We start from the raw sequence: 26,068 nt of genomic DNA, 5'->3' as shown, positions 1-26,068 counted from the left end.
TACATCTCAGTGTAAATACTTGTAAATAGTATAAATTATGCATGTAGACAATAAACATGTTGGCCAAACATTAACATAGATAGAGATGGATGGATGGATGGATAGATGGTCCATTATCTGTCTGTCAAAATGATGAAAAACTAATGATACAATTATTTTTTATACCAAAGTAAAAGGTCCCAGGTATAATTAATAGCAGTCTGTTCTAATTGCGAGTTTTACAGTTTAATTTGGCTTGGTTTTGTTTTTGTTGTTGATGATGAATAAATATAATAACCTGCAACTTCTTTTTATTTTGTACATCAGAGATATTGCAATATCAGTGATAACGTTAAATAACAATTTTCCTTTGTTACACATCTTTGGTTTTGTGTCGATGAAGGGGTACTTGAGCATTACTAATGGTGCTGTGGGAGTACTTATAGAAAAGGCTGGGAAACACTGGTCTGCATGGTAGTTGTTCTGGGAAACTCTCATAAAATTCACATTTTCTGCAAGGTGAGGGTTAGGGTTGCTGTGGGACTCAAAATAAACAGTGTATGGAGGGTATAAAAGTGAATCTTGTGAGACTTTCGGAAGATCGAGAGTTACCATCTATTTATAAGTTTGAGGCAAGACTGCCTATTTGTCTGAAAAATAGAAGTCAGCATTTGGAAACATTATTAAATTTTGCAACTCTGTTTGGTGCCACTAATGGCACCATAACTACACACTTCCCTTAAGTATGGTCTTCGTTTCACTCTATCCATCTTATCTTAATGTGTCACTTGTGTCTTCTGTCTTGCAGGAAATCCAAAACGAAGCCCAATGGAAAGAAAATGCCTGCGGAAGAGAAGAAGCACTACTTAGAGCCAGAGTACACAAAAGTTCGGGTTGTGGACTTTGACCTCAAGGAGTTGGTGGCGCTCCCCACCAAAGAGATAGACCTCAACGAATGGCTTGCCAACAACAGTGAGTTCTTAACCAAACATTAAAGCCATTATGAGTGTTTGCCCTGTACTTTGAGGCTTAGAGCCTTTGTCTGCCTTAAAAAAAATAACACCTGTCAGTCAAGTGTTTGAAAATCAGTAGCTGTCCAGTGTGCACACGAAACAGTTTTGAGTACAAAGCAGTTTCAGAGCACTGACTTCTTAAATAGAGAAAGCTTTGAAAAATGCTAACAGTTTAATAAAAATGTAACCATTTATGAATGGGAAAGTGTGTGTTCTTACTGTTAAAAAAAGATGTTTCAAAGAAATAAGTGTGAGCTGAATTGCAGTTTTACTTTTACTTCATGAAAGACCTGTCACAATATTGTGGATGTCACCTCATAAAACCTTTTTTTTTTTTTTTTTGTCCTATGCAGCAACAACCTTCTTCAATCTCATAAACCTGCAGTATAGCACAATCTCAGAGTTTTGCACTGGGGACACTTGTCAAGCCATGACAGCCTGTAATACGTAAGCTCTATTTCCTTTTCTCTTTCTCTCTTGTGTCTTACCGTCTTGATGTCCCTCCAGGCTTGTCCTGGGGCAAGAATCAAAACTTAGTTTTTACAAGAAGTACTCTTGAATCAAATACTTCTCATTTTCACAGTATTTTACCAGCTTAAGGCCAGATCCCAGATCAGCACTAAAGCTTTGCAGAGATCTGGTTTTGTGGGACTGAATCAGGTTAACGCATGACTGGAATGAAGTTGACACGCATTTCACTGAAGCCAGTCCTTGTTTGGCTTTCAAATGTGTTTTGAACGAGAAAATACAAGGCAACCATTCTCAGAATTCGATTGTGAGGCGTAACCAATTAAATGGCCATGAAAGCATGTAGTTAATTGTTTTTCACTGTTATGTGTTTGAGAAGATCAGGACTTCAATTGAATTCCAATTAATTCCAGTCAATTACAGCATTAGTTGTGACAGCAGTGTAGTTTCTCATACCTTGTACCTTTAGTCTCATGAGTTTCATTAAAGCATTTGAAATTGTTTTCACTGTTTTGTGTGTTTATATAACCGATCAGCCACAACATTAAAACCACTTGCTTAATATTTTGTAGGTCCCCCTCATGTCACCAAAACAGCGCCAACGTCAGACAAAGTCAATGAAGATGCTAAACTTCTCACCACAATTATACAGAGCGGTTATCTGAGTTACCGTAGACTTTGTCAGTTCCAGCCAGTCTGGCCATTCTCTGCTGACCTCTCTCATCAACAAGGCGTTTCCATCCACAGAACTGCCGCTCACTGGATGTTTTTTGTTTTTTGCACCATTCTGAGTAAATTCTAGAGACTGTTGTGCGTGAAAATCCCAGGAGATCAGCAGTTACAGAAATACTCAAACCAGCCCATCTGGCACCAACAATCATGCCACACTCAAAATCATTGAGATCACATTTTTTCCCCCATTCTGATGGTTGATGTGACCATTAACTGAAGCTCCTGACCCATATCTGCATGATTTTATGCACTGCACTGCTGCCACACGATTGGCTGATTAGATAATTTCATGGATGATTGTTGGTGCCAGATGGGCTGGTTTTAGTATATCTCCTGGGATTTTCACACACAAAAGTCTTTAGAATTTACTCAGAATGGTGCCAAAAACAAAACACATCCAGTGAGTGACAGTGCTGTGGTGGAAATGCCTTGTTGATGAGAGAGGTCAACACAGAATGTCCAGACTGGTTCAAACTGACAAAGTCTACGGTAACTCAGATAACCGCTCTGTACAATTGTGGTGAGAAGAATAGCACATCAGAATGCTATTCTGAGATTTGGCAGCACGATATTAGGCAGGTGGTTTTAATGTTGTGGCTGATCGGTGTATAAATATATATATACATATACTGTATTGTGCAAACGTTTTAGGCACTTAAGATGTTTCACAAAAATATTTGTCATAAGATGATTATTAATATCTTCAGCTTTAGTGTGTCAATAGGAAAAATACATTTTAGACTCCCAAACGTTACTTTTGCAAATAGAAAAGATTTGAATAGAAGAACAGTGCACTCTGCAAGAGATGTAATGACCCCAACAAAGCCCCCCACTGAACATCGAGTCAATCTGGGATTACATAAAGAGACAGAAGCGATCTGTGGGGAATTCTCCAAGAAGCTTGGTACATCCTATCTGCCAACAACCAAGAAAAACTGTGTCCAGGTGTACCTAGGAGAATTGGTGCTGTTTTAAAGGCAAAGGTTGCCACACCAAATATTGATTTAGCTTTTTTATGTTTACTGGACTTTGTATGATGTTAATTGATAAATGAAAACTATTTATGGCATTATTTTTGAAGACATCCTCACTATGCAACATTTTTCACAAGTGCCTAAAACTTTTGCAAGTACTGTGTGTATATACACTGAACAAAATTATAAATGCAACACTTTTGTTTTTGCCCCCATTTTTCATGAGCTGAACTCAAAGATCTAAGACTTTTTCTATGTACACAAAAGGCCTATTTCTCTCAAATATTGTTCACAAATCTGTCTAAATCTGTGTTAGTGAGCACTTCTCCTTTGCCGAGATACTCCATCCACCTCACAGGTGTGGCATATCAAGATGCTGATTAGACAGCATGATTATTGCACAGGTGTGCCTTAGGCTGGCCACAATAAAAGGCCACTCTAAAATGTGCAGTTTTACTGTATTGGGGGGGGGTCCGGGGGGGTCTGAAAACCAGTCAGTATCTGGTGTGACCACCATTTGCCTGACGCAGTGCAACACATCTCCTTCGCATAGAGTTGATCAGGTTGTTGATTGTGGCCTGTGGAATGTTGGTCCACTCCTCTTCAATGGCTGTGCGAAGTTGCTGGATATTGGCAGGAACTGGAACACGCTGTCGTATACGCCGATCCAGAGCATCCCAAACATGCTCAATGGGTGACATGTCCGGTGAGTATGCTGGCCATGCAAGAACTGGGATGTTTTCAGCTTCCAGGAATTGTGTACAGATCCTTGCAACATGGGGCCGTGCATTATCATGCTGCAACATGAGGTGATGGTCGTGGATGAATGGCACAACAATGGGCCTCAGGATCTCATCACGGTATCTCTGTGCATTCAAAATGCCATCAATAAAATGCACCTGTGTTCGTTGTTCATAACATACACCTGCCCATACCATAACCCCACCGCCACCATGGGCCACTCGATCCACAACGTTGACATCAGCAAACCGCTCACCCACACGACGCCATACACGCTGTCTGCCATCTGCCCTGTACAGTGAAAACCGGGATTCATCCGTGAACAGAACACCTCTCCAAAGTGCCAGATGCCATCGAATGAGCATTTGCCCACTCAAGTTGGTTACGACGACGAACTGCAGTCAGGTCGAGACCCCAATGAGGACGACGAGCATGCAGATGAGCTTCCCTGAGACGGTTTCTGACAGTTTGTGCAGAAGTTCTTTGGTTATGCAAACCGATTGTTGCAGCAGCTGTCCGGGTGGCTGGTCTCAGACGATCTTGGAGGTGAAGATGCTGGATGTGGAGGTCCTGGGCTGGTGTGGTTACACGTGGTCTGCGGTTGTGCGGCCGGTTGGATGTACTGCCAAATTCTCTGAAACGCCTTCGGAGACGGCTTATGGTAGAGAAATGAACATTCAATTCACGGGCAACAGCTCTGGTGGACATTCCTGCAGTCAGCATGCCAATTGCACGCTCCCTCAAAACTTGCGACATCTGTGACATTGTGCTGTGTGATAAAACTGCACATTTTAGAGTGGCCTTTTATTGTGGCCAGCCTAAGGCACACCTGTGCAATAATCATGCTGTCTAATCAGCATCTTGATATGCCACACCTGTGAGGTGGATGGAGTATCTTGGCAAAGGAGAAGTGCTCACTAACACAGATTTAGACAGATTTGTGAACAATATTTGAGAGAAATAGGCCTTTTGTGTACATAGAAGAAGTCTTATGAGTTCAGCTCATGAAAAATGGGGGCAAAAACAAAAGTGTTGCATTTATAATTTTGTTCAGTGTATATATATATATATTGTATGATATGTGGCTAAACATTTTTCCTAGCAACCATTTTTCAGTCTGTTTAAAAACAATTACTTAGTAGTTAAAATAACGTTTAACTGATGTTTCCATTTTTGGATGATTCTTCCATTTGGAGAATTTTTCTGTCTTCTAGGATGTTTAAAAAATAAATGATTTTGAAAAACAATCTTTCTAGTTTTAAAAGGTTAATTAAAATTGCTTTATTTTATTTATTTATTTATTTATTTGTGTGTGTGTTTATGCAATTACATCTTGAGATTAAGATTAGATTGGAAGGCAAAATAGATTTTGGCTCTACAACTTCTCTATAATAAATGTTTAAAATTATGGAAAATTCTAATTTGTACATTTTCCTAAGAAAATATAAATAATATCAACTGGTATTTATTTTTAACACTTTAACACATAAATCACTATCCACAATACTGTTATCATTACTGGCGCACCAAGCAATTTAGAGAGCAATTAAGGTTTTCCAAAACTGTTACTGTTTGGTTATCATAAAAGTGACATGGAAACACATCTCTGCACAGCAAAGTAACAGTTTGAAGATGATAAATGTTGTACATTTTAAGAATTTTACATCATGATCTGGAACTAGCTATACCGGAGAGTAAAAAATTTTTTTTAGAGGTGTTATTTCCAAACAATTAGTATTTGAAACGGCCAATATTCTTTTTATTTGTATTAATTCAAAGCAGGTCCAACACTTGCTCAACTTTTTCTCCCAAAAGTGTGAAATGCCATTACTAAAGCACACAATATTTAATGTAAAAAAAACACTTGAAGGTTGATCAAGGCCATGAACAGTATTTTTTTCCAGGACAGACATAAAAAAAAAAAAAAATAAGAAAAATAAAAAAAATGTATCATCGATGAAAGTTTTAAGTGTTTCCTTTTTTCCCTAACTGAAGAATCGCAGTCAAAAGCGTAATCGTGCCTCTAACTGTACATTCCCACAGGTCACGATGTTTACTTTTCAAATCTAGGCTGAACTCCTTTGCCTTGTTTGTCCGAAGTGAGGCTTGGGTGTGAATCACTAAAGACTCCTCCTTCACACACTGACCATGTAAAACCAGATCTGTTGCTATTCAAGCCAAACGTTAAATGACAAGAATTACTGACACACACACAACGCAAACAATTACGCACTCACCCAACTGCATACCATGAAGGGCGAGGATGGGTGTGCGCATCAAAACACAACCCTAGTTTTCCATCACCGCTGGTTTTTCAAGTGATGGATCAATTGCTGAAGAAAAGTTTTACCGGAAAGAGAGGGACAGTGACATGCAAATAGCCTTTAATTTAGATTTTTTTGGTGTTGTTGCTGCCTTTCCTTCAAAATCTGGTGTAATTTATCCATTTAAAAAAATAATATAATAATAATAATTGAAATGTTAGGCTCAATTTACTTTTGTTTGTAAAGCTAATTATAAGCATTTAAGCAAGTGTTTTTTTTTTTTTTTTTTTAAGATTATGAGAATATTACATTCAGTGAAGTGTCCAAACTTTTGACTGATTGTGTAGATTCATTATTTGTGCTTTTGTCATCCACAAATCATGCACTATTAATGCATCGGCTTTGTTTTTTTTGTGGTAGATTCATTATCTGTAAAATAAACTGCCACCATGTATACTTGAAATCCACTCTCATAATCTGTAAATTGACTATAATTTGAAGTTATTTGAGAACATTCAGAACATTTTTTGCTACTGATCCCACCATTTGCCCTCTCCGTTTTTAAGCATAAAATATCCGTTTACACGCTATTTATGGTTAGCCTCAACGGTTAGTTCTGTTAAACTTTTTGGCCATTGAGCCGTCATTATTTCACCCTGTTTCATTCACGTTGGATCGTGCTCATCCACAAAGCATCTACTGTTGAATGCATGATGGTTCACGGTCAGTGGCTCTGCGCTGTTAGGGCAGTTATGCGGAGAGTCTGCAGCCCCTCAAACCCACTTTACCCTTCAATACCCGGTCAGCAGGTCTCCTTCAATAGGTGGTAATTGCTACATTCCAGTAAAAAAAAAAAAATAATAATAATTCTATTTTGTCATCCAGACACAGTTGTTGGAAAAGTGTGGATTCATAAAGTTTGCACCCTGAAAATTATAAACTTTCGTTGTTTGTGTTCTTTTTACAGAATATACTACTGGTATGACGAAAGGGGGAAAAAGACGAAGTGCACAGCACCTCAGTATGTCGATTTCGTGATGAGTTTTGTGCAGAAATTAGTGACGGATGAAGAAATCTTTCCCACAAAATACGGTGTGTATAAACACTGCCCTCTAGACGTCACTGTAGAGAATTACATGATATGACAGTTCAAAGTTCGAAGTAAAAGACCTTAAGTCAATGGCGCCCTCTAGTGTTCATATGATGTAATGAGCTCCATGAACATTCTTTTGGCTCGCTCGTTAAATATGAATTAGTTGAACATTTAACTTTTTCCCTTATAAGAACATAAATTAATTTTATTGTAAATATTTTTTTGCTATTTACTTTAAATTTCTTTCAATTTAAAATAATTTACCATTTATTAAAAAAAATAATAATTTTAATTGATCAAAATGTAAATTTATTTTAAAAATAAATGCAATTAACAAACAGTATTATGTCAATCAGTGGATATACATTAAATATTTTTATTTATTTTTATAATTGTTTACTTTTACTTTCTTGATTTTATTAGAAAAATCTATAAAATTAATTAAATGAACAAACAATATTGTGTTAATCATTCAACATTTATTTAAACATTTATTTTATTAATATTTTTCTTTAATTTCATTTATTATTTTTCATTGATATTTGTTTATTTTTGTAATTATTTATTTTTTAATTTCCATAAATTTCATTTGATGAAAACAAATCAATAAAATGAATAAATGAAATAAGCATACAAAATTATAGATATCATTGGACATTTAAACATACTCATTTTAGTTTCTTTTAAATTATTTGTTTTAATCATTTACTTTAATTTCTTAATTTAATTTGAGTTAAGTCAATAAAATAAATAAATAAAATGGACAAATAATATATTAATCATCTGACATTTAATTAAACTTATTTTAATCATGTGTTTTAAATTATTTTTAAAATTACTTACTCTTAATTTCTTATTTAATTTTATGAAGAAAAAAAATCATTAAAATGAATAAATGACATGAACAAACAATATTACTTTTATCATTTGACATTAAAAAAAAATGTTTTATTAACTTTTAATTTCTCTTGATTTGAGTTAAAATCTATAAAATGAATAAACCAAATGAACAAACAATATTATATTAATCATCTTACATTTAATTAAAATATATTTTTTTAATATTTTTTAATTATTTACCCTTAATTTCTTTACATTTGATTTAAATACAGTAAATCAATCAAATTAACTAATGAAATTAACAAACAATAAATGAAATTGATTAAAAAAAAAAACAAAAAAAAAACAGAAATGATATATCTTAATTTCATTTCAGGCAAACCATTTCCAAATTCATTTGAGTCTCTGGTGAAGAAGGTGTGCCGGTATCTGTTTCATGTGCTGGCGCACATCTACTGGGCGCACTTTAAAGAGACCGTTGCTCTGGAGCTACAGGGACACTTGAACTCACTATACGCACATTTCATCGTCTTCGTCAGGGAATTCAACCTGATCGACCCTAAAGAGACCTGCATCATGGACGACCTGTCGGAGGTGCTGTGCACCCCCCTGCCCCCCATTCCACACAATCATGTGACCGAGAGATGATCTGCCTGCACCAGAACTCTTAGAACAAAGAAGGGGATGAAGATGATATAAACTGCGAGGCCTCCTGTCTGGGCCAGAGGCCTTGAACTTGCCCCTTCTTAACTTTCCCTCACCATCTTGAAAAGATCTGGTCAGAAGGTGGGAAAAGAGGCTGAAAGACTCTGATGTACCAGCACAGTATGGTGTGAATGTTTCATCCAGGACAAAAACAGTCATTTATAGTGGAACTTGTATTTTATTTTGCTTTTATTTCATTATGTTTGCGCATGCGCTCTTGGAGGTTGTTTGTTTTTTATTTTATCTTGTTTTAGGGAATGGTATTTCTGCTCTGCTCTCATCTTTGCCTTAGATACATATAGCTAAGGTATTGTCTGTTAATATGCAACGTTTAGAAAATTATTGTTGACTTCTGGCTCCCCCTTGTGGAGGGAGTGAAGTCACATAAAGACTGACTGTGCAGCAGTTAACACAAAATGACTTGCCTGTACCAAAACTATATATTTTTTTCTTTACCTCCTCTAGCACCATTTCCAAGTCAAATTAAGTTTCTGTCTCTATAAGACGTCTCTGGTTTCTAATTTTTCTGATTCTGAATTTCTGCGAGAAGTTTGGAGATTGTCGCACAAAGTGGAATCTAAGTTTTTAAAGAGATTTTTAAAGGTTCAAAATGTATCGCCTTGAACAAGGGTTTGATGGATTGACTGATGCTCTGGAGGTCTCTTGACAAGGACATATGTGATATAAGCATGTCTGCTCGCTTAAAGAGATGCTGCAGATGGAGACAAATAATTGTTGCATGGTAGTTGACTTACTGTGTTGCATTGATGAGAGAGCACATCCTCCAATGTTGCAACCCTTATTTTTTATTTAGCTTTTTTCTTGTTTAAGTTATCAGAGGTCATGAATATTATGGCAGCCCACACGTGTAAAAAATGCACATTAAGTTTGCTTTTTTGTAAGAGATTGTAACTATATAAAGGAATCACAATAATTGCCTTTAGCGAGAGAGGCTTGCCTTTCTCCTTTTTATTTTATTTATTTGGACTTTAAAAAAAAAATCTATTTGCAGAGTTCTTCAGTTCTTGCTTTCTTTTAAGTATTTTAATTAAGTTAAAATCCACTTAATATTTTAAGCTCTGCGAAATATAATCAAATAAAAACAAGAAATGCCTCCTTATTACAGTGTATGTCCTTACTTAATCATTACTGAAACAGTTCGGAAGGTCAAATAAAGACACTCCCCAATGTATTGATTGGCATCTACTTAGAACCTTATTGAGTTTAATGCAGATTTGGAGCTTTAACATTTGGGTCAACATGCTCTACCTCGGTATGGCCACAAGGTGACAGTGTTTCCCCATTACAGCGCGTTTAAACATGGCTGACGTGAATTTACGAACTCTGTGACGATGGCTTGGCTCATAAATATTAATGAGGTTATTTTATCAGACTTTTCAGGAAGGTTACTAGGCAACGCCAGTGTGTGTAAGTTAATATGAAGGTAAGCCATCCCTGACAACGTGTAAGTAATAATGACCGAAATTTACTCATACTACTTGGCTAAGAGGTGTGTCCTTCTTTAATGCAGTATACAATGACAGTACGCGAATTCGGATGCAGTTATTGTTTTCAAACAGCTCTTTCGAACACTACCCCACCATCTGCTGCTGATCGAACAAACAGCTCGTCCCGCCCCAACTCACGCCATTGGTTGAGTTAATGTTGTGTCGGACTGGAGGGACTGCACAAAACAAACAGAACAATTTTATAGTACCAACGACACACAGTGTTTATAGTTTTCCAGAAAATTAACCTGTGAATAGCTTATTTATAATCTCTGCATGTAAAGTAGGGAAAGGAGAATACACGTTACACACTTGAGCTTTTATATCTGTGTTGACATCATACAGTTCAGGGCAACGTCCTGCACTACCTCTGTATGACCGCAAGGTGGCAGTGTTTCTCAATTACAGTGCATGGTTGATAATTGTAACGCCCGCACTTGACTATTAATATTCAGAAGGTAACCCAGACTAGAATTCGCAGTAAATTCGAATCCCTGACAACGTGTAGTAATTAATATTCAATGAGGTATGCTCTAAGCCAGTGTAAGACTCGTAAATTCGTAACCATGACAACATCCCAAACCCGGATAATTAGTCAAGCTTGGAACTAATTCGACTTGTTAAATGTAAATAATAATAATAATAATAATAATAATAATAATAAATAAAAAATTAAAAAAAAAAAAAAAAAAAAAAAAAAAAATTGATCCAACACAAATAAATGGGCTGATTTATTTATATAACAAAGAAAGCATAAATCAGGGGCATTTATTAAACGTCATGCATTTTCTCAAACAATGTGCATATTTATCACTCAATACCCTGAGAGCGTTTTTCAAACGTGCATATATCGCCTTAAGAGATCTTTATACAAACAAAAATCTAAACTTTCGTGAATATCGTCGCTACCTGAAAATTCCAACCCTAAAGTTTATTTTAATGCACATACAAACAGCTGTGAGCTATTTGAGCATAAACAAATACATTAAAAGAATATTACTGGTTCAATACAAGTTAAGCTCAATTGACAATGAATGCAATTAATAATGTTGATTACCACAAATTGTAATTTCGACTCGTCCCTCCTTTTCTTTAAAGGAATATTCAGGGTTCAATACAAGTTAAAGAAATACCCCAAAATGAAAATTCTGTCATCATTTTCTCACCCTCATGCCATCTCAGATGTGTATGAATTTCTTTCTTCTGCAGAACACAGAGATTTTTAGAAGAATATTTCAGCTCTGTAGGTCCATACAATAAAAGCACATAAAGGCAGCATAAAATTAATCCATATGACTCCAGTGGTTTAAGCCATACCTTCAGAAGCGATATAATAGGTATGGGTGAGAAACATCAATTATACTTAAGTCCTTTTTTACGCTAAATCTTCACTTTCACTTTCACATTCTTCTGTTGTTTTTGGCGATTCACATTCTTCATGCATATCGCCACCTACTGGGTAGGAAGGAGAATTTATAGTTAAAAAAAAGGACTTAAATATTGATCTGTTTCTCACTCACATTAAATCCCTTATGATGACTTTATGTGCTTTCTGGTGCTTGAACATTTTGGTGCCCATTCACTTAGACCAACAGAGCTGAGATATTCTTCTAAAAATCTTTGTTTGTGTTCTGCAGAAGAAAGAAAGTCATATTAGGGATGGCATGAGGGTGAGAAAATTACGACAGAATTTTATTTTATTTTTTATTTTTTTTGTGAACTATTCCTCTAAGCTCTATCGACAGCATTTGTGGCATAATATTGATTACCACAAAAATTTCTTTTTTAATTGTCCCTCCTTGGTTCCAGTGAGGCACTTACAACGGAAGTGGATGAGGCCAGTCCGTAAACGCCATGACCATATAATGTCAACAAACCCTAAAACGACCGTAACAGTTATGATTTAATCAACTTTACAGCTCAAATAATACATGATTTTTAACAGAAGAATTAATGTAAGTGATTTTATTAAATTATAAGCTTCACATTTCTCTGTTTAAACCCTCCAAAATTGGCCCCCATTCACTTCCATTGTAAGTGCTTCACTATAACCTCCATTTTTGCTGTTAATAAACGAGGGACGAGTCGAAATGATCTTTTGTGGAAATCAACATTATACCACAAATGCTGTCGATTGAGTTGAACTTGTATTGAACCCAGAAAATTCCCTTAAAAGAGTCAATTCACTCTTCTTTGGTGTTTTTGATTCGTCTTCTCACTGATGCGCCGCCGCAGCTGGTGAACTCCTGCACTTTAAACCTCTCCAACCCGCCCTCCTCATCCAATGTCCGCGCACTGCAGCTCGGCGTGGGCACTTTAATCGTGTTTCCAAACTTGGAATAGTCCACAGCATACATCCCATCTTCTACAGACACAGTGGGCACGAACCTCTGCCCCCACAAGATCTCCTCGGACAGGTAAGAGGTCCGCGCTTGTGTGGTGATACCGGTGGTCTCCACCACCCCCTCCAGTATGACGATCACCTCAATGTCTTCATGGAGCAGATCAGCCGCAGAAAGATCATACAGAGGGCTGTTTTTATCAATAACATGACTGATAATGAGAGGAGAGACCAGGAAGATGCTGTTGGTGCCCAACGGGTTGTCCATTTGGATGTCTATCTGGTCCAGTGGCACCAGTTCGCCTTCGTTGGTGACGGTTTTCCTCACCACCTGCACGTGGACGGTCGCACTGATGATCATACTCTTCCTCAAGTCTCCGAGGCGAAACATGAAGCACAGCTTGTTGTTTCGGACCGTTATAACCGCATGTTTGCTGAAGATCAGCGTTTCTGCTCGCCGGTTTGCTTGCGCCGTTTTCATGAAGATGCATCCTAACATGATGGCATTGATCACCAAACCTACTATGTTCTGAATGATTAATATAATGATGGCTGGTACGCACTCCTCCGTGATCATCCGTCCTCCAAAGCCGATGGTCACCTGGACTTCGATGGAGAACAGAAAAGCGGAGGAGAACGAGTGGATGTCCGTTACGCACGGCACAAAGTCGTCATCTTTCACGTCCAGGTCTCCGTGCGCGAAGGCGATGAGCCACCAGATCATGCCAAACAAAAGCCAGCTGCACAGGAAGGACATAGTGAATATCAGAAGAGTGTGAAGCCATTTTAGATCTACAAGGGTGGTGAAAACGTCTTGTAGAAAGCGTCCTTGTTCGCGAATATTCGTGTGCGCAACGTTGCATGTTCCGTTCTTGGCGACAAATCGCGCTTTACGATGTTTCGTTTTATATTTGGGCTGTAACACATCCTCCGCCAAGCGAGTCAACACATAATCCTCGGGAATGAGCCCTTTTCTGGACAACATAGCTGGTCCATACTACAGTCTCACGACTGCGGTAGCAGACGAAGTTCTAACACGACAAGTCCACAGCAAGTGCGGTCATCTTTTCGCCCAAACTATCCGCGTTTACTACAGTCTATGTGCATGCGCTGCGTGCGCAGTTGCTCAGATGAGGTCTCGTGGGAAGACGCCACTTTTAGTACTCCGGCTGCAGCTGTCTGTCAATTGCAACCGGATATTTTCTCGGTCATCCTCAGCTGTGAATTTGGTCTGGTCAGAAAGACCGCATGCAGCACATGGCATGTGTGCTATATGCGCACTATTAATAAGGTGAGTTACAAACTGCGCTATATTAACAACAAAAACATATTTAACGAGGGCGCAAGTTCTAAACAGACCGTACTATACAATACAATACTATACTGTACATCTTATTACACTTTACTACACTATACTATACAATGCTATACCTTACTATACAATTCACTTCACTACACTTTGCTATTTTATACAATATTATACTATACTATATTAGACAATACACTTTACTACACTATACAGTACTACACTATACTATGCTATACTATACAATATTATATTATACTATACTAGACAATACACTTCACTACACTATGCTATACTATACAATATTATACTATACTATACTAGACAATACACTTTACTACACTATACTATACTAGACAATACACTTTACTACACTATGCTATACTATACAATATTATATTATACTATACTAGACAATACACTTTACTACACTATACTATACTATACTATACTATACAATATTATATTATACTATACTAGACAATACACTTTACTACACTATACTATACTATACTATACAATATTATATTATACTATACTAGACAGTACACTTTGCTACACTATACTATGCTATACTATACTATACAATATTATACTATACTAGACAATACACTTTACAACACTATACTATACTAGACAACATTATATTATACTATACTAGACAATACACTTTACTACACTACACTATGCTATACTAGACAATGCACTTTACAACACTATACTATACTATACTAGACAACATTATATTATACTATACTAAACAATACACTTTACTACATTATACACTACTACACTACACTATGCTATACTATACATTATTATATTATACAATACTAGACAATACACTTTACTACACTATACTACGCTATACTAAATTTTACTATACAATACACTTTACTACACTATACAGTACTACACTACACTATGCTATACTATACAATATTATATTATACAATACTAGACAATACACTTTACTACACTATACTATGCTATACTATATTATACTAAACTTTACTATGCAGTACACTTTACTACACTATACTATGCTATACTATATTATACACTTTACTACACTAAACTATACAATATTATACTATACTATTTTACACTATACTATACTATACACTTTACAACACTATACTATGCTATACTATTTTATACACTTTACTACACAATACTGTTCTAAATTATATTATACTATACTTTACTATACACCTTACTACGCTATACTATTGCTATATTATATTATACTAACTATACTTTACACTTTATTACACTATACTATATTATATTATACTAAACTATACTATACATTACACTTTATAACACTATACTATGCTATATTATATTAAAATCTGCTATACTATACACTTTACTACACCATACTATGCTATACTTTATATACTATAGCCACCAATCCTGCTGTACACAGATCAGCCACAACATTAAAACCATCTGCCTAATATTGTGTAGGTCCCCATCGTGCCACCAAAACAGCATCAACCCGCATCTCAGAATAGCATTCTGAGATTATATTCTTCTCACCACAATTGTACAGAGTGGTTATCTGAGTTACCGTAGACTTTGTCAGTTCGAACCAGTCTGGCCATTATCTGTTGACCTCTCTCATCAACAAGGCATTTCCATCCGCAGAACTGCCACTCACTGGATGTTTTTTGTTTTTGGCACCATTCGGACTAAATTCTAGAGACTGTTGTGCGTGAAAATCCAAGGAGATAAGCAGTTACAGAAATACTCAAACCAGCCCATCTGGCACCAACAATCATCCATGCTATTATCTAAACAGCCAATCATGTGGCAGCAGTGCAGTGCATAAAATCATTCAGATAAGCTTCAGTTAATGTTCACATCAACCATCAGAATGGGGACAAAATGTGATCTCAGTGATTTGGACCATGGCATGATTGTTGGTGCCAGATGGGCTGGTTTGAGTATTTCTGTAACTGCTGATCTCCTAGGATTTTCACGCACAACAGTCTCTAGAATTTACCCCAAATGGTGCCAAAAGCAAAAAACATCCAGTGAGCGGCAGTTTTGTGGATGGAAATGCCTTGATGATGAGATAGGTCAACAGAAAATGGCCAGACTGGTTCGAACTGATAAAGTCTACGGTAACTCAGATAACCGCTCTGTACAATTGTGGTGAGAAGACTATCATCTCAGAATGCTATTCTGAGATGTGGTTTGGCACTGTTTTGGCAGCATGAGGGTGATTGGTGTATACTGACACTATACTATAGGTACTATGCTATATATACTATACTATAACCAACAATACTGCTATATACTGACTTTAGCCTACTATACTGTTCTAAAGTCTAATACAATACTACACTATATCCAACTATATATTCAACAAAACTACTATTCTACATAATACCCTGCTATATTAAATGTGCTGTACAATATTCTGCCATATCCAACAAAACTGTGCTATTTTACAATAGTATAGCCTACCATACTGTTCCAAGGTCTACAATACTACACTATATCCTGCTATATAGCCAACAATACTATTCTTCTCTATACCTTCTATTTTATACTGTACTTTGCTATACTATACTATATCCAACAAAACTATAGTATTGTACTGTGCTGTCCTAAAGTCTACAGTACTAAACTATATCTTGCTATATAGCCTAAATCTACTATTCTACACCATATCCTGCTATATTACATGTAATCTGGATTACGGATTACGGTACTTATATTTAGAGTAAATTACATTTTAAAATAATAACGGTAATCTGATTACATGTTAATCAGAAAACAACTGTAAATAGTTTATAATTTATTTACTCAATTCTTTTTTTTTTTTTTTTTTTAAATGTCATGCTTAATCAATCTACTGCTGATATACTGTACATTCGGTGAGTCTTTGAGTGTTTTCGGGGGAGTGTTGATGAATTTCACACACCTGATACAAGCCACTGGCCAGGTAGCTATAATTACACTAAAGATAGAGCATGTCACTCACTCAGCATTTCACCACAATAATTTCAATTTTAAAAAGAGACAGACCTAAAGAAGCATTTGAAGGTGTGCTTGCATATTTTCTCAACTTTACATTGCATATCTAACCAACTCCTGACAAACACGTTTGAATCATCCTGTGTGTCATATAACCACATGTCACTAACTATGCATTTGGAAACGTTTTGTCCATCAAACTAATCAAAATACCCAAATACATGTCATTTTGTATTCACAATCTAATCCACACTTAAATGCAGAACCGACTGCATTAGCGCAGTCAAGTTAGTTTTATTTTAACAAATTGCTTTTGTACTCAGCTTCAAAATTATACAGGAATATGCTTTTGCATTAACTTTTGAGACAACGTTTTTTTGTGACATTGATTCACAAATATAACTGGTCTGGGCTGCGTTTCCCAAAAGCATCGTAAGCCTAAGTAGATCGTAGAAACTGTTAGTGCCAATGGTCGCAACGATCAACTTAAGTTTACAATGCTTTTGGGAAGGGTTAAGGTTAGGGTTAGGGTTAGCCCTGATCTGTTACCTCCCATGGATGGCGTTTGTGAAGTCAAAATTGCTGGAGTAAGACCACATTTGTTAAACAAGCCCAGATAAGCTGTCCATAATTCTAGAAACTCTCCCATAAGAAATATACAGTTGCGCTCAAAAGTTTGCATACCCTTGGAGAATTGGTAATATATGTACCATTTTTAAAGAAAACATGAGTGAGCAGGAAAAACACATTTATTTTATTTCTTATGGGATTCATATTCAGATGTAGATTATAACAGAATGGCACAAACATAAAACAAAAGATGGCAACAAAGAAAAAAATTTAAATGACCCCTGTTCAAAAGTCTGCATACCCTTAGTTCTTAATACTGTGTATTGCCCACTTTAGCATCAATGACAGCGTGCAGTCTTTTGTAATAGTTGTCTATGAGGCCCCAAATTCTTGCAGGTGGTATAGCTGCCCATTTGTCTTGACAAAATGCCTCCAGGTTATGCAAAGTCTTTGGTCGTCTTGCATGAACCGCACGTTTGAGATCTCCCCAGAGTGGCTCGATGATATTAAGGTCAGGAGACTGTGATGGCCACTTCAGAACCTTCACCTTTTTCTGCTGTAACCACTGGAGGGTCAACTTGGCCTTATGCTTAGGGTCATTGTCGTGCTGGAAAGTCCAAGAGCGTCCTATGCGCAGCTTTTGTGCAGAAGAATGCAAATTGTCTGCCAGTATTTTCTGATAACATGCTGCATTCATCTTGCCATCAATTTTCACAAGATTCCCTGTGCCTTTAGAGCTCACACACCCCTAAACATCAGTGAGTCACCCACATGCTTCACAGTGGGGATGATATTCTGTTCACTATAGGCCTTGTTGACCCCTCTCCAAACATAGAGCTTATGGTTGTGACCATAAGGCTCTATTTCGGTCTCGTCACTCCAAATTACAGTGTGCCAGAAGCTGTGAGGCATGTCAAGGTGTTATCGGGCATATTGTAACTGGGCTTTTTTGTGGCATTGGCGCAGTAAAGGCTTCTTTCTGGCAACTCGACCATGCAGCTAATTTTTGTTCAAGTGTCGTCATATTGTGCTCCTTGAAACAACCACACCGTCATTTTCCAGAGCAGACTGTATTTCTCCTGAGGTTACCTGTGGGTTTTTCTTTGTATCCCGAACACTTCTTCTGGCAGTTGTGGCTGAAATCTTTCTTGGTGTACCTGACCTTGGCTTGGTATCAAGAGATCCCTGAATTTTACACTGCTTTTACAGTACTGACTGGCATTTTCAAGGCTTTGGATATCTTTTTATATCCTTTTCCATCTTTATAAAGTTCCATTACCTTGTTACGCAGGTCTTTTGACAGTTCTTTTCTGCTCCCCATGGCTCAGTATCTAGCCTGCTCAGTGCATCCACGTGAGAGCTAACAAATTCATTGACTATTTATACACAGACACTAATTGCAATTTAAAAAGCCACAGGTGTGGGAAATTAAACTTTAATTGTCATTTAAACCTGTGTGTGTCACCTTGTGTGTCTGTAACAAGGCCACACATTCAAGGGGATGTAAATTTTTGATCAGGGCCATTTGGGTGATTTCTGTTATCATTATGATTTAAAAAGGAACCAAACAACTATGTGATAATAAATGGCTTCATATGATCACTATCCCTAAATAAAAGACAGATTTTTGCATGATCAGTCAAATTTTCCAAATCAATGCCAACATTTCACAATTTCTGCCAGGGTATGCAAACTTTTGAGCACAACTGTATGTATATGTATAATGCATAACTGGTATACAAACATTAGAAATTTTGCTTTAGATTCAGTATATCATGTCACACTGCAGGACATTACTGTCAGAGCTAAAAATGTCATGTCCACTTAATAATTGTACTGTATATAACTTAAAACATTTAATTCAAAGATTTACAAAGAGAATACAGATTATGTATAATTTTATTAATAAATGATTAACATTTTATTTACAAATGTGAGGATGATAGTAATAATAAATAATTCATTATTTATTCATGGTACAATTGCACTTTCAATAGAGGATCCCCCAGACTCATTTGTCTGCTCGCACAAATGCTGCAAATACACTGTCCTCTTGATTCAGGAGAATTGCTGGCTTATCAAACTCCAGAATGACACCTCTCTTCATGACAATCACCAGGTCTGCATTCAGGATGGTGTGCACACGATGCTGCAGAAAAACACACAACACATTATATAGTTTGAGACACTGTTTGACCTGGCTACAATTGCTCAATAATCATTTAAAGCATTGAATCGTTTGTATGCGGTTGTGCACATTACATTAGTTGTACAAGTTAGTACACAGCCAAAAATGTTATGATGCTCTCGAGGACATTTATACTTTTATATTAAAATTGGGTAGTAAACTAATAGTACTTACAGCTATGGTGACCACAGTCCTGTCAGCAAAGGCAGTCATCACAACTTTTTGTAGAATGCTCTCCTATGTAAAAAAATAAAAAAATAAATTATATATATATATATATATATTGTTGTTATATATACGCATTATAGGTACATATTATATTTATAAATATCTACAGTGAGTGTGGTCTTAGCCTTATGGATCCAATAGATTTTTATAATTGAATCAATATATATATGCAGTATATGAAGGCAGAGGAGCAGTCATTGTGTCGGCCTCTCCACTGAGGAAGAGGATACTTGAGAACAGTGTGATGTGAATCGAGGTCTTGGCCCCTGGGGTTTCTTCTTGTCTCTTTTATCTTAAAACACACACACACACACACACACACACACACACACACACACACACACCGTAGCCATATCTATGGAAGCAGTGGCCTCATCCATAATCAGAATACTGCTCTTCCGCACAAATGCACGTGCCAGGCAGAACAGCTGACGTTGCCCCTGGCTGAAGTTCTCCCCACCTTCAGTTATTATGGCGTCTGAAACACAGGAATAAAGAGTACAAATCAACATCTTTATTCATGGAATTCAGCATAACCAATCTTTTAAATTGTCTACTCAAGACACTCAAGTTTGTACAGCTGGTATAAAGTCCTGAGGGGTGCGCTTAAAGGAATATTCTGTGTTCAATACAAGTTAAGCTCAATCGACAGCATTTTTTGCATAATGTTGATTAACACAAAAATAAATTGACTTGTCCCCCCTTTTCTTTGAAAAAGCAAAAATGTGAGTTACATTGAGGCACTTACAATGGATGTGAATGGGGCCAATCCGTAAATGTTAATGTACTCAAAAAAGTATCACCATAAGACGTTAATAATATGCACGTTAACAAGATTTTAGTGTGATAAAATCGCTTACTAACATTGTTTTGTGTAAAGTTATAGCCAATTTTATAACTTTGTTGCCTTGACAACATAATGATAAAACCCTAAAATGACTGTAAAAATAACAATTTAAACTTTACAGCACAAATAATACATGAGTTTTAACAGAAGAATTAATGTAAGTGCTTTTTTATTATTATTATAATTTTTCTCCCCTTTTCTCCCCAATTTGGAATGCCCAATTCCCAATGTGCTTTAAGTCCTCGTGGTGCATAACACCCCCCTCAATCTTAGTTGTCTCCGCGTCTGAGACCATCAATCCGTGCATCTTATCACGTGGCTTGTTGAGCGCGTTACCGCGGAGACATAGCGCGTGTGGAGGTTTCACGCTATTCTCTGCATCCACGCACAACTCACCACGCGCCCCACCGAGAGCGAGAGCCACATTATAGAGACCACGAGGAGGTTACCACATGTGACTCTACCCTCCCTAGCAACTGATCCAATTTGGTTGTTTAGGAGACCTGGCTGGAGTCACTCAGCAAGCCTGCATTCGAACTCGTGACTCCAGGGTTGGTAGTCAGCGTCTTTACTCGCTGAGCTACCCAGGCCCCTAATGTAAGTGCTTTTACTTCCATTGTAAGTGCTTCACTGTAACCTCGATTTTTGCTTTTTTTTTAAAGAGGAGGGACGATTCGAAAAATGTTTTTGTGGTAATCAAAATTATGCCACAAATGCTGTTGATTGCTCTTAAAGGGATAGTTCACCCAAAAATGAAAATTCTCCCATATTTACTCACCCTCATACCATCTCAGATGTGCTTGAATTTCTTTCTTCAGCAGAACACAAATGAAGATTTTTAGAAGAATATTTCAGCTCTGTAGGTCCATACAATGCAAGTGAATGGTAATCAGACCTTTGTAGCTCCAAACGTCACATAAAGGAAACATAGAAGTAATCCAAAAGACTCCAGTGTTGAAATCCATATCTTCAGAAGCGATATAATAGGTGTGGGTGAGAAACGTCAATTATATTTAAGTCCTTTTTACTCTAAATCTCCACTTTCACTTTTACATCTGAAAGTCATGTGGCATTTGTTTAGTTTCACTTTCACATCTGAAATTGAAAGTTAAAGTGGAGATTAAGAGTAAAAAGGACTTAAATATTGATCTGTCTCTCACCCACACCTATTATATCGCTTCTGAAGATATGGATTTAAACACTGGAGTCGGATGGATTACTTTTATGTTTCCTTTATGTGATTTTTGGAGCTAAAAAGGTCTGATCACCATTCACTTGCATTGTGAGGACCTACACAGCTGAAATATTCTTCTAAAAATCTTTGTTTGTGTTCTGCTGAAGACATCTGGGAGGGCATGAGGGTGAGTAAATGATGATGAATTTTCATTTTTGGTTGAACTATCCCTTTAACTCGTATTGAACCCAGAATTTTATTTCATGTGCACCTTCTTAAAAATGTAGTCACTTTTCTGTCAGTCATTTAAAATTAGATATAAATTCTGCATGATACTGCTTCCAACTCAGACATTCATAAAATTAGAAAGTCCTTAGAGTCAAGAATTTAAATGTGGATTTAACAAGAATTTTAGCTCTGCATATTCTTCAAAAGTTACAATCTCAACGTTACAAACAAGCACCAAAAGTTTATTTATCCATGATCATTTCAGCCGCTACAAACCAAACTATACTGATCATAGCGACAGCAAATCCGCAACCTGTTGGTAAGCGTTGTATCTAATCTAATTTCAAGAGTCAGAGAGAGTGTGGAAAATAGTCATGAAAAACTAAATTGACTATATTTGGCACAACAGACCTTGACTACCATTACAAGTGGATCATGGAGAAAAATAAGATAACCTCTTAAACTCTGCGGATGAGGTGCTATATGGCAAGCCGTTTTAACACTGAAGTTTCCAGATGCATAAGTTGATATCATTTGGAAGCTTAGAATCTGAACTTTTCAGAGAAACCCATCACTTTTGCATTTAGTAACATAAAATAACAAAATAAGGCCTGAAAATATATGTCGCAAATTGGCCCCACCAAGAGGTTACATTTTAGAAATTTTAAAGTGAATATAAATGTCCTTCAAATAGCACTTAGGGAGCTTTTAAATTTGAGTGTGAAAAATTTCAGACAGCAGCCCAAAACTCCAGCAGACATTAATTTTTGCACAATAGCATGCTGATAAACATGACGTCCACATATGTTGAAATTAGGACCGTGTTCCCTCAAAAGTTGAAAAAACATGTTAGTTATTTTGAATATTTTTCAACATTAACATTTCTAGGTCATTTCACTTAAGTTTAATATAAATTTAATATAAATACATTTAATGTAAATAAATATATAATTTGTTATTGCTTTATTTTGTTATCACTGTACAGTATGGTTCTATTAATTAACATTAGTAAATGCATTCCTATATGTTTACTGTACATTTTCACATTTAGAACAAATTAAAAATGTTGCTTTCAAAGGCTTTATATGGAGTTAGGATGAAAATAAGGTGCATTTCTATCTGTTCTGAGACCAGTGCAGACAGACAGCACACTGGAGGTTAAGTCACTCACTAAATAGGGAGCAAGGGTGCATCCTATAGCTTTCTATGCAGCTAAGTGCATTCACTCCTAAAATCTGAACAAAAGATCAGTTTCAGGCTGCAGATGATGTTTGGACCACTCATCATGTTTGGCAGACATGGGACAATGATAATCAGTACATAGATTCAGAATTTATAATGCAAAATTTTTATTTTAACATGGTTGGCAGTGATTTGATAATGCTGGCCATTACTTTTAATAAGCATTATTAATTCAGCTTTATAAAAAATCAGTTGTAATGTCTATAACGTCTCAAAACCATGAATAACCAACACTCCTGGTTACATAATAAACTATTTGATGAAAAAAATCTGACATTCTAAAGCTTGGTATTACTTACATTTTCACAACTTAGTCCCGCTGCCCACATAAGTGGACATACATTTTTAGGAAAACTATTTGCTCTAGAATATTTTTTGCTTGTTTATTAGTTGCAACTAGTTACAAATCAAAAAGGGAAATGGAAAATGCACACAGCAGTCACACGGAGGTCTCAGGAGGTTAATGAAAGTACAAAAAAAAAGCATGTTTATACAATCTCACCAACTACAACACCACATATAAAAAGCTGACCTCACTTTTATCAATTATTTCCCATCTACAACCCCTTGTATTTTTTTATTATTATTTAAGTATACCATGCAATGTCTTTTGACTCAAGCTCTTTAATAGATGTTACTGTTTACAAAAAAAAAAAAAGAAAGAAAGAAAAAAAAAAACGCTTGGTGGCGGAAATTCAGGGTTCTTTTGACACCCCAGAAAAGATCTGCATGCAATGGCCGCTGCTGTTTGTGGAGTTGAAACCCCAATTTTCAAACAATTATTGGAATTTGGCTTCTGTAGATTTCCATCAGGATCGGTGCCCATACCCACCACTGAAAGCTGCTGTTCAGAAAAACCTGGAAGTGCAGTTGCTTGCTGTTTCTCCTTTCTCTATCCTCTTTATCTAAATTTGATCTAAATGTTTTATGATTTAATGCAGTAGAATATGGCAAGAGGAATCTTCATAAACAAAGTAGTTTGAAAGTATCTAGCATGTTCTTTCACATCTGTAGTGTCCTTACCAAGTCCTCCAGGTAAGGTTTTGACCACAGGTTTAAGCTGTGCGATTTCTAATGCTTCCCACAGCATGCTGTCTGTAGCCTTCATCTCTGGATCGAGATTGAAACTGAACAGAAAGACAATTAGATATTATAAAACATATTATATATTCAGGGTGCCTCAAATATCCTGTAGTTCTAGAGTGCAATATTGATGTGCTACTGTATGTAGCTTTTAGTACTGAGTGCCAAGCACTGCAACCAGGCAAAAATTGACTCACTTCATCACTCCACAGTTGCTATGGTAGGTTCAGAGAGAAAACTGCAGCAATTAATAATATAAAACTGCTCATTCATGGTTGTCTTCAATTCATAATGTCAATCTTGAGCAGTTCAGTGAGCGATCTTCCCCACATGAGCTTCAGTACTACATTAACTTTTTACTGTTATGCATAAGAAATAAAAAGTACCACACTCTCCTAATATGCCTCAGATGTTGGGATAAAATAAAATGATTGATACATTCAGTGTTCAGTTTAACTCCCACTGAAGATATTTACCGAATGGTTCCGCTGAATAAGAAGGGATCTTGTTGAATAATAGAGAAGCGTGACCTCAGCGTTTGAAGAGGCAGCTTTGCTATATCGATGTCATCAATGATTATCCGCCCTATTAAAATATACAGACTAAAACTTTTATATTATACAAATTCTGATGGATTTAATATGATACAATTATTAGATTGAGATTAATTGAAATGTAATGAGTGTCACCTTCAAATGTGTCCACCATTCGGAAAAAGGCTAATGAGAAAGACGATTTGCCGCTTCCTGTTCTACCACAGATCCCAACCTATAACAGATCAACACAATGTACATTTCAATTTCTTAAATAATTGTGAACACACCATTAATATACAATCCAACAGAAATTATACTTGTCCTATAAGTGTTTTTTACAAAGAATTTTGGGAAGTTTTATTCTATTACAAAGATCAGTGATAGTACCTTTTGTCCTGGTCTTATTTGGGCGTTGACGTGTTTCAGGACCGGCTTTAGCGTGCTGTCGTACCTCACACTCAGATTCTGAATCTGGATCTCACCCCGTTGGGGCCAACCCTCTGGAACCTGATTTGCAGCTGAGAGAGAGGCATATAACCAAAAAGACAAGAGATATGAGATCAGTAAGATGGATAGATGGATGCTAAGAGACAGAAGCTGAGCCCTACAGACAAATGCTGAGTGTACAAGTAGAGTGAAAATGAGACTCAAAGTGAAGGACGAAGTGACTGTAGTATCCTATGTAGTGATACTCACAGAGCAGTCCTTCATAGTTTTCAGGCTCAGTCTTTAACAGAGCTTTTATTCTTTTCACAGCTCCCAGCTGCACCTCCATATCAGCCAGATTACGTACCATCCAGTTTAGGTAGTTTGACACCTGCGTTGAGTGAAAACGTGTACAAACACAGGGCACGTTCTGTTTAATGTTAAAGATTAAAAAAGAAAGCTGGTTTTATCATTTATGCCACAATTTGGTGTTTTTAATTCATTTATAAATGAAATAAATGTCACATTTCTCCAAAAGTTGCTTGTTGTATATTCCAACTTTGTATATTGAAATCAATGAGCTCTCTATAT

The 26,068-nt window shown here is 36.5% G+C and overlaps 3 protein-coding genes across 9 annotated transcripts in view; 1 reads left to right on the top strand and 2 right to left on the bottom strand.

Annotated features, from left to right (window-relative positions):
- Positions 1-9,929, top strand: part of LOC127437721 (MOB kinase activator 2-like) — a 71,525-nt gene extending 61,596 nt beyond the window's left edge. For all 4 annotated transcript variants that reach the window (XM_051692823.1, XM_051692821.1, XM_051692822.1 and 1 more), the window contains exons 2-5: positions 788-951; positions 1,346-1,439; positions 7,139-7,263; positions 8,481-9,929. In XM_051692823.1, the coding sequence (XP_051548783.1) occupies positions 788-951; positions 1,346-1,439; positions 7,139-7,263; positions 8,481-8,752 (655 nt within the window). In that variant the 3' untranslated portion in view covers positions 8,753-9,929. The remainder of the gene's footprint in view (positions 1-787; positions 952-1,345; positions 1,440-7,138; positions 7,264-8,480) is intronic.
- Positions 9,930-11,045: 1,116 nt separating this feature from the next.
- On the bottom strand, positions 11,046-13,857 carry LOC127437537 (ATP-sensitive inward rectifier potassium channel 11-like). The gene has a single exon (XM_051692523.1). It carries the CDS (start codon positions 13,641-13,643, stop codon positions 12,501-12,503), a length of 1,143 nt encoding a protein of 380 aa, XP_051548483.1. The 5' UTR covers positions 13,644-13,857; the 3' UTR covers positions 11,046-12,500.
- Positions 13,858-19,406: 5,549 nt separating this feature from the next.
- Positions 19,407-26,068, bottom strand: part of LOC127437715 (ATP-binding cassette sub-family C member 8-like) — a 96,813-nt gene continuing 90,151 nt past the window's right edge. For 3 of the 4 annotated variants that reach the window (XM_051692809.1, XM_051692810.1, XM_051692812.1), the window contains 8 exons: positions 25,748-25,868; positions 25,439-25,569; positions 25,205-25,283; positions 24,992-25,100; positions 24,456-24,559; positions 20,286-20,419; positions 19,888-19,950; positions 19,407-19,674 (listed from right to left, as the gene is read on the bottom strand). In XM_051692809.1, coding sequence (XP_051548769.1) covers positions 19,537-19,674; positions 19,888-19,950; positions 20,286-20,419; positions 24,456-24,559; positions 24,992-25,100; positions 25,205-25,283; positions 25,439-25,569; positions 25,748-25,868 — 879 coding nt within the window. In that variant the 3' untranslated portion in view covers positions 19,407-19,536. Of the gene's footprint in view, positions 19,675-19,887; positions 19,951-20,285; positions 20,420-24,455; positions 24,560-24,991; positions 25,118-25,204; positions 25,284-25,438; positions 25,570-25,747; positions 25,869-26,068 lie in introns of those variants that run through there. The other variant, XM_051692811.1, reaches the window with a different exon arrangement.

This window comes from Myxocyprinus asiaticus, chromosome 48 (assembly GCF_019703515.2).
Source record: "Myxocyprinus asiaticus isolate MX2 ecotype Aquarium Trade chromosome 48, UBuf_Myxa_2, whole genome shotgun sequence".
Classification (NCBI taxonomy): Eukaryota; Metazoa; Chordata; class Actinopteri; order Cypriniformes; family Catostomidae; genus Myxocyprinus; species Myxocyprinus asiaticus.
The sequence above is the reverse complement of the archived record's forward strand: the minus strand, read 5'-3'. Positions and strand labels throughout refer to the sequence as shown.

Excerpts from the sequence above, each read along its gene's own strand:
- LOC127437537 (XM_051692523.1), bottom strand. The coding sequence starts at position 13,643 with ATGTTGTCCAGAAAAGGGCTCATTCCCGAGGATTATGTGTTGACTCGC.